The 9830-nt window shown below is 33.3% G+C and overlaps 1 protein-coding gene across 1 annotated transcript in view; it reads right to left on the bottom strand.

Annotated features, from left to right (window-relative positions):
- Window positions 1-4250, bottom strand: part of LOC111998002 (golgin candidate 6-like) — a 9612-nt gene extending 5362 nt beyond the window's left edge. Inside the window, exons 1-5 of the mRNA XM_065778411.1 lie at window positions 4094-4250; window positions 3864-3916; window positions 3406-3458; window positions 2667-2823; window positions 381-388 (exon numbers count right to left, since the gene is read on the bottom strand). Of these exons, the coding sequence (XP_065634483.1) occupies window positions 381-388; window positions 2667-2823; window positions 3406-3458; window positions 3864-3887 (242 nt within the window). The 5' untranslated portion in view covers window positions 3888-3916; window positions 4094-4250. The remainder of the gene's footprint in view (window positions 1-380; window positions 389-2666; window positions 2824-3405; window positions 3459-3863; window positions 3917-4093) is intronic.
- Between the last annotated feature and the right edge of the window lie 5580 nt (window positions 4251-9830).

Here is a 9830-nt window from a genome sequence, read left to right as displayed (position 1 = left end):
CCCCCCCCCCCCCCCCCCCCCCCCCAAAACAAAAAAAAAAAACTCAAAACCGCCTATAAATTTATTTATATTTTGCCTTTGCATTTGGATGTGAATTGGACAATGTCAAGCCAAACACAAATTGTGATTTAGAAGGTATTACTGGATACGGGGAATCAGCCACTCCTAAAAAATGCCATACAGCCGCCCACCATGACCTCTCCCAGACCCCAAAGTGGAAGCTTTGTGAACCGAGTACGACTAAAAGTATACCGGGTAATTGAAAAACTAACACTAGAGGAACACCATCACCTACAATTACCGGACAAAAGAATTTTCACACGTAACTCCAAATGCATATCAGAACAAAAAAGCTATAACTTTGGTATGCAAAAGTTTACCTTTCAATCTGTAAAAAGAAACATATAAAAACTTAAGTGACAACACATACTCTCCTGAACAAATCTCCTTTATCCTACCACATGCAAACTATAGAATTGCACACGGTTTGTGAAAAAAATACCCACACTCCTAAACCATTGATTTGGCAAATGCAGCAGTTTAAGGCACCAAATATACAACTGCATCAACTCTAGAAATCAGCATTTTTTGCTCTATTCGGAGCCATATCCAATGCCCGGTTCACAAGGGCTTCAATTGAACTGATGTGACACCATACATATCCGGTCCTTGCAGCCCACAACTGTGCAACAAATCCACATATCTTGCTCTATCCATCACACTCAACTGGCAAACATGATTTAGAAATAATTCCAAGGGTATTTCTTCTATGCATAAAGGACAACATGTTCATCCAAATTGATTTCAAGGAAATTTTTTCAACCCATTACATGGCGAATAAAATGATTATTCACAAGTACTTTTAGGACCTATTTAAAAGTCATATGACTTGTTTGAATCAGTCAATGAGTCATGTGATTACAATACACGTAGAATCACCATATAAAGGGATAGAGGAGATTCTTAACATATATATAGATTTAAAGTAATTATTCAGTACTTGGATCTGACATGCTAGTGGGTCCCATTGAGAACATATTCCTGATAGGATCCACTCCCCCCAGAGCAGTAAAATTAATAATTCTCCAAATCTTATACATGAAATCCCACCAGTTACCATATCAAAAACTGAACCTTTAAATCCCACACATCAAGATCTAACCTTCAAATTTCATCGCATCCAACCTTTCACTGCAAATGCAAGCTACAGATCAAATCTAAATCACATTCTAATACCAAAAAAAAAAAAAACCCATTTAGAGTAATGTAGATAACACCAAAATAAACAACAAAAACAAAAGTTGAGCTTGTTATACATTGCATTGAATACCAAACCCAATAACAAAAAATATATATATATAAAATATATATTCACCCAGATCTTCAAATTCAAAGCACTACATTGCAGATCAATAAAGAGAGAGAGAGAGAGAGAGAGACCAGGTGAGGGAGAGAGTGGAACTGGACGAGATCATGGGTGGGATGGGGAGTGATGATGAGGTGATCAGACGGCTGCAATTGAACGTCAGCCCAAAAGCTATCGAAAGTGAAAGAGATGGTGTGGCCATAATACACGTCGCTTGGATTTCCAAGCAGTCCAACTCTAGCATAAGCCTTGTGCTCTATCACTTTTTTCTTATTCTCACTTTCTGATGATTCCATTGTTCTTTCTTTCTATTTGCAGAAACTGAATTCTGATTTCTGGGTTCTTCTTCTTCCTAAAATTCTGTTTTATTACACTATATACATACGATACGAGGTGCCAGGTCAGCCTCAAGTGTTGCTGAGGTTTTCCTTTCTTCAGTTTGAGTTTATCTAATGAATACACTCAGTCTAACGCTCTGCCAAATCTAGACATATGGTATTTCACTTTTTAAAGAATTAATTTCCCCCTTCAATTTTTTTTGTCATTTATTATTTTACCTACATTTTAAAAATGTATAATTTCTAAAATTACTCTTAAAAAAATTTATCAAAAATTTGAATTAGTAAATTAATAGGGATATAATAGAAAATTAGTAAGTTAATGACTTTTATTTTTAGAAACAAGACAATATTTTGGGACATTTCAAAATAGAATAAAAGACAAAAAAAGGGGACAGAGGAGTAATTAATAACGTGGCATGGATAATGGTACTTGTAAAAATATGACATCAGTGGTGGCCATATGATAATTAACAAAAGTTTGTTTTGTAGGCGCGTGACATATATTTATTATGATTATATTAAATAAGAAGTGTGATAGATATTTAAATATTGAGAATAGTGTGTAAAATTGTTTAAAGTTTTCGATTTTATGCATATTATTATTAGCCAATAATTTGCGCAATGAAATTGAAATTTTTCTCAAAATATGATATTTTCTTTCTTTTGTTTTTTTTTTCTTCTAAAATTTGGAATTTGATAAAAATGGTAGTTATTAATAAATATTTATATTATTATATTTTTATATAAAACTATTCATATTACTATTTAAAGAAAATATGATGTCACAATGAAATCGTTATACCATTTAAACTTAATTGAAAAATATGTGTTATTATATTAGAGTGAAAGAAAAAGACAAGAAAAAAAAAATGTGAGGCCTTCTCAAGATTATGTGGCAAAATATTAAGAGGTGAGCAAAAGTATTACCTTCCTAGCCACCTAAAAAGTTAGGTGTAATGTGAATCCCCTTCATAAGAGAAGCATTCACCCATTGCCCCAAATGCTAGCTGGGCACCACGACTTTCTGCCACAATAGCCTGAAGCTCAATCATGGCACTCCTCCGGTCCTCAGCCAGTTTACCATTGCTTATACGGTCTAGCAAGCGCTCAACATAGCTATCAATACAAAGCACACAGAAGATTGATTACAAAAGGCAAATACTTCTCCAGACAAATAAAACAGTGATACATGGCAATAAGAAATGAAGCAAAGAACGCTTTAGAATATTCAGGACATAAGAAATGTAGTTGCAAGAGAGGCAAAAGGTGGCAACTAAATTGTTTTGAGAAAACAATACGGTACAAAACAGGCTACCAGCTGCATAAACCAGCTAAATGCATATTCCTCAAAAATTCCTAACAGAACCGATGTATTTTTACATTAACCACCTATTCCAATGAGATGATACATTATTTTCAAATGCCTAACTTCTCCCGAGTTCAGATGCATTACAGTAATGATCTCTCTCCTAACTCCAATGAAGGACCGAAAACAACACAGGATAACAATTTTATAATAAATAAAAAAAACGTATAATACGAGAATGCAAAGAGTCTGAGTCATAAGTCATAAACCCTTATTTCTCAAAAACAAGTTGTTCTAGAATTAGTTATGACAGAAAAAGACTAAAGTCGTATCTGGGTCATTTTCAATTTCTTCAAATTTATAAATATCATGAACATAAAAGAGAACTTTACCTATCTTCATTTGAACCAGAATTCTCATTGCCAAAAACGAGCCCTACAACCCCCTGCACAACAATTTCAAGCTCAATTACATCCAAACATAATATAAAAGGCACAACCACAAAATCCATTCAATCATAAATTGGCTCAAAATCAAATGGCAACAACCCTCACTAACAAAAAAAAAACCCATTCTGCCCACGACTTGTACATAATCAAATCATACCATTGGTAGAGAAAAAAAAAAAAAAAAAACTATTGTGCCCACCATTCATTATAAACCCATATACCGAAATTTTAGAGTTTGCAACTTTAATATATGCTATAGATGACCATATGAAGGGTTATTAAGGTCTAACCATACAATTAAAAGCCTAAAACATTAAAACGATTATAATCAATTAGTCACAAATGATAAAAATTTACAACTATTAGAACATGCATTAGAGAGAGAGAGAGAGAGAAGTGACCTTGTAGCCAGATACCAAATCCATGTTGTTGGGTCACCAAATTGCAAGAAATCCTGAAACAATAACCAAAAAAAAACCCCAAAAGAATCAAGGTATTATTGGAGCTGGTTTGACTTTTGAAGAACAAACACAAACACGAAAAGAGGGTCACAGTAACAGAATGGAATTGACGAAAAAGAAAAACGTAGAGAGATGGGAAAGAAATGGGTTATAGGGAAATTAATTAGTACGCGAATTGCTTATTCTTGAGGATTGTGAAAACGAGCGTAGCGATCTCAGTGTGACGGTGGAGTTGTTGATCTGAGCTTTTTCGCTTTCACGTGGTTTCGATACGATCACACGAAAGCCCACAGTAGTTTTTGTTTTTGTCTTTGTTTTTGTTTTTTTTTTTTTTTTTAAGGTTGTTGTTGTGTTGGACTATGAATATGATTATGAGGTCGCAAAAACTAACGTACAGTGTGGCAGTGAGTCACCGGTAACGGAGATATATTGGGCCTCCGAGCCCAATTGATTTCATGTGAATGAGCGATTTGGTAGGGTTGGATTTGTTTGTGTTGGGCAATATTGGGCTTTGTGGTTTTGGAAGAGAAAACATGTCTTGTCTTTTGGATTTTTTTAGAACCTTTTTAATATACTATTAAAACTTCAAAAACTATATATAATTTGCAATGGTATTATACTTTTTAAGTCCTTTTTTGTTGAAAGTTTTTAAGAAATGGGATCTATTCTAGATCTAATTCTTCTATTGGTCTTATGAGTGTGACCATTATATCTTTGCCATTACGTTTTTGGTATTGCTTTTAAAACATATATATGAAACATTTGTTTCAAGTTTTGATTGATCTTATTTTTTAAGAAATAAATCTTAGGTAAGTCATCTAATGTTTGGTACACTTACAACATGAATGGTAATCTTTATTACTAAGAATAAAAAATGTTGTAATGAAATAACTAAACTCATTCATAAGTTTGGTTGTGAGATGTAACATTATAATAAAATTTATAATATATTTTAGGAAATATCTTACTCATATAATTATATTTCCTAAAAAAATATTTTTTAAATTTGAGAGAGAAAATAGTTATTTGAGAAGTGCTACGACCACAACATTTTTACAACAAATTATAAATGGTTAGTTGTTATTTTGAACCTACCATTGAGATTACTTTTTTGCCTCAACAATAACAACTAGTAACAACTTGCCATTTAGGATTTGTTGTGAAAATGTTGTGAATATAACATTTCTCATAGTAAGAAGTATTACGCTTACAACATTTTCACAACAAATCATAGCTAGTTAGTTGTTATTGATTCAAATTTGAACTTACCACTGAGATTACTTCTTTACCCCAATTTTGATGATTTTTTTTATTGTCAATGTGCATATGGAAAGTTTGTTTATTTGAAAATATATTAATTTAAGAAAATTATTACAACCATTTCAGGGATGAATATTTATTTCTCATTTTAAAGAATAACTATTTCCTATAATCAAAATATAATCAAACTACCAAATATCTAAACTATATGAATAACTATTGATGATACACAGAAAAATCAGTAAACTAAATGCTCCGGGTTTCAATGGGCTTGTGGTTGCTTGGAAGATCTGAAAAGAAATAAACACAAGATCAAAGGTGACCAGGGTGAACTGGCCAAGAACCCTTCGATGCTTAAGTTAGTTTTCTCAATAGAGCTCAAGAATTCCAACTTTAAGAGTGGTGAAAATTTAGTTTCATTTGGGGTTCATTTGGATACAACTTATTTGCTGAAAACTAAAAATTGAAAACACTGTAGCAAATAAGTGAAAAAATGCGAATGATATTTTTTTATACGGGTACTGTAGCTCAGCTGAAAGTATAAAGGGTTGCGTTTTACTCTTCTTCTTCTTCTTCTTTTCCTTTTTTTTTTTTTTTTTTCTTCTATTCACTCCTCATCGTACCCTAGCTAACACCTGTGCCTTCAGAGAGTTCCATGCCCACCAGACAATCATTATGGAAGACCTACATTGGTCTGACGTCGGCGAAGAGCTCAGGTGAGAAATCCATGAGGAAGACAACCATAGTCCGACGCCGGCGTGTACTCTTCCTTTCATAAACCCATTTCACCCTCTTCCCCAATTTCACTCGAGCTCCCACCCATAACACCTCTCTTCCCATAAACCCATTTCACGCCTCTTCCAATTTCACTTACTGACCCATTTGTTTAATTTATGGGTAAATGGGTTTTTTGAGTTTGTGAATTGTGGATCTTTTGTGTTCTAAATCATAGGTACATATTACTTTTACAATATTCTCATTACTGTGATTTTTGTGTGTGTTTTCTCTTTGTTTCTTTCTATTTTGAGAATTGGATTTCAATACTTTGATTGTTGTTTGAAACGGGTGATGATCAAAACTATAAATGGAGATGTGGATCTGCTGGAAAAAAAAAAAAAAAAAAAAAAAAAGACTTAGCTTTATGACCAGCTCTGTTTTTTGTTTAGCAATGAGATTGGTTTATGTATTTACATATTTATGGACCTACATTGTGTAGATTGAGGTTGGAAAATATCTGATTCTCTCTCTGTAAAAATAGGGCGGAGAGTGAGCTTGTTAGTTCTAGACCCACCATGTAACTTAGCAATAAAAAAAAGAAAACCACCTTATGCATATATGTACAAGTTGCTTTTTTTGGGTTTGATGATTTTGAAGCTGTTGACAAATGGGGTTATTTTATGTATAGTATGAGTGTTTAGAGTTTCTGTACATATTGGGAAATACAACCTGGTTTGGGAGAATGTTGTTTATAGAATTATAGTATAAACAACATTGGATTGGTAAAGGAAATTCACTCATGGGTCTTTGTGAATTAGAATAAAGTTTGTTGTTTGTTGTTGTGTGTATGTTATTGAGTCCATCTTCAATAATTAAATGGAATGGATATCACATCAGAACAGGGATTACACGACTCATGGCCTGAGTCTTGATAACTTTTGACATCAAACAAACTCTTTTTAATTTAGTAGGTTTCCGATTTCCAAATTGAAACCGAGGTGGTTCAACCATACATGATACATCGCAAAGAAACAAAAAGTCTATGGTGGGAACCACCATTGGTGTTTGGATTTGCCTCACAACTATTAATGATGCCATGTTCATCATTGGCATTTTAGTACTTTCATCTCAAAATGTTATAAATGGTCACTTAAAATTGATTATTCTCTTATAGTTTGCATTTGATCTCTAAGTACTGCAATGCTGAGGACAGCATCCTTTAGAAGTTTTTTTGTAGTTATCGACAATGTGTTGTTATTGATTGTTTCCTCACTTCCTGTGCCTTATACCCGACTGCTCTCTGCCCCTGCAGGTCTCTTCCTTTTCCCATGATACTTTTTGTTGTTCAATGTACCTGTTAACAAAATCCGCATATATATACATATGAGTGTTTGCCTCTAAGATTTTTGCTTTTGGGTTCAGTCTTGACTTTTGTGTTGAGACTCTCCAACTTGTGATTTTTTTTTAATATATCAGCCTGCTTGATATCTCCCATGCTCTAGATTTACTGTGATTGTGATTATCAAAATACCATATGAGGTGAGTAATTAAAACGTAAAAGGTTATACTCTTGAAAGGTGAATGGTTTAGAACTGCAGATTTAGTTTCACTACCTTAATGTCGAGGTACCTTTGTTGAGAAGACAGGATCCTCATTATTGATCAAGTGAGAAGTATTAACCTGTATGACGCAAAATTAGATAGTTTCCATTCTTTTCTACATCTCTGTTTTAAGTCTTGCATTCTGTTAGAGCTAACTACTAGAGATAAGATGTGCTACCAAATATCAACATGTTACTGAATCCAACCCAGATCCTTTTGTAGTTGTGGCAATTGCTGCTAGTTAAGCAACAAACTAGCAGTTCAACTTGTTACCAGTGAGATTGCTTATTAGTAGGTTTATGTTATTTAGCTCTCTTATTTCTTCCGTTATATTGATTACTTACATATGCACATTCTCCTCTATTTTTTTTTTCATGCCCAAGGTATGCCAATGTTGGAAACGAGTAACTATCTCTCTAGTTATGATGGTCATCTTTGTGACGTTGACAACTGCATCATTAAGACTTTCCTGAAACTTCATACATTTGGTAGGAGGTTTTATACTTGTCGCTATTAGTCACTAGTAAGTACCATATTCAAGTATTGGCAAAATATTTGTGTTGTGCATTAAAGAACCAATTCGTTGTATTCCTGTTTATGTGTTGTATTGTATTGTGCATGATGATGACCGTGCATACAAGTTCTTCAAGTGGTTAGACACCAGTATTTGTTGTACGCATGGCGCAACAACAACACTTATTGTTATCACCAAATTCAAGCGATTGGAAAGGGAGCGAGTTGCAAAACGAAAGGCTGAAAGAGCTAAGGTCGCACGCATGATTTCTGAAGAAAAAGCAAAGAAATTGACAATAGCTCTAGTAGTATCCTGGGTCATATTTCTAGTATTGCGTATCTTCTCTACTAGGTTTGGGAAAATAAAAATTAAGCATATGTGTTTGCCATAATGGGATTTGTATGTATGTAATAATACAGACTTGTATTATTATATTTGTTTTGTATGTTAATCGTACTATTGCAAGTAATAGTTTATGATATGTATGTAGTTGTACTTCTTAAAACAATGTGAAGACGTTTGAATTTGTTTTATGATGTTAATGGTCAAGTTAATGGAGATTGTAAGTTCTGTTGTTGTATATATGTATCTACACACACACACACACACACACACACACACACACACATATTATATTTATTTATCTATATACACTTAGCAATTGATAGTTAGGGTTCTAGGTGTCTTCAAAAGAAATTCAGGGTAGATATTATTATAGTTTTCTTTATTGTTTTTTTTTTTTTTAAATTCCTGGCAGATTACTGTTACAATCTTAAAATCCATTGAGTTTATCTCTTATTCATATAAGATTGGAGTCTATTCAGAAGTCTCCTGTAAGCTTGAAATCTACTGTTGCAATACCCATGAGTTTCACACATAATAATATATACAAATGCATAAATCAAAGATATTACAATCAAGTTTTGTGAACCATCAGTTCTGCTTACCAACAATACAACAAAAAATGGTATTACATTATTAAAGTTTGTGAACTATCAGTTATGGTCCTCACAAAAAAATTTCTATAATGTTAATGGTATTTTCAACCACACTAATTTTTATTGTGACAAAAATAATAGTCACCATAATCAATTATGAAGAATATAACTTTCGTAACAACTTAAGTCCTATGATGGACGCATCGCACATATCGATGCTATGATATTGTCATGAACCTCTTTCATCTTAGAATTGTCCAAGATTGAGATCATATGTGCCATAGCATCATAATGACCTCTCTCACTATGTCCATATGTGCCCCTACAGAACTGGAACATTCAACGTCATTGTTCTTATGTGCTCCAATAAAATTGTGAAGGACCATTGTAGTAACAATGATGTGACCTTGAGTGCGTATATGATAGGGTGTCATATTTTTCAAAATTTTCCATTTTTTCTTCCAAACTCCAAAAGTTTGCTCTGTGACCGAACGGAGTGATGAATAGAGATAATTAAATCTCTTCTTTGGATGATGCAGCATTTCACGAGGCTCAAATTCGAGGATGAGGTACCTCTCCCCCTTATATGGTGCAAGGAACCCTTTCTTCATAGGGTATCCTGAATTAACAAGATAATACTTTCCTGCAATGAACATGTTTATTATAATAGCATTTTCACTACATAATACATACTTTAATACTATAAATAAACTGCATATTTATAAACTAGTTGAAACTTTTGGGAAGTTGTAACTATCATTATTGAGGCAGTTTAAAAAAAATCCTTGTGTCATGCGCTGACCCTTTCCATCCAATATATGCGAATGTGAATTTCGTGTCAAAGTCACCTGCGCATATGCAATTTGTTGTTGTGATA

This window comes from Quercus suber, unplaced genomic scaffold (assembly GCF_002906115.3).
Source record: "Quercus suber isolate HL8 unplaced genomic scaffold, Cork oak 2.0 scaffold_182, whole genome shotgun sequence".
Taxonomy (NCBI): domain Eukaryota; kingdom Viridiplantae; phylum Streptophyta; class Magnoliopsida; order Fagales; family Fagaceae; genus Quercus; species Quercus suber.
Note: the sequence above shows the minus strand (reverse complement) of the source record. Positions and strands in the feature narration are given on the sequence as shown.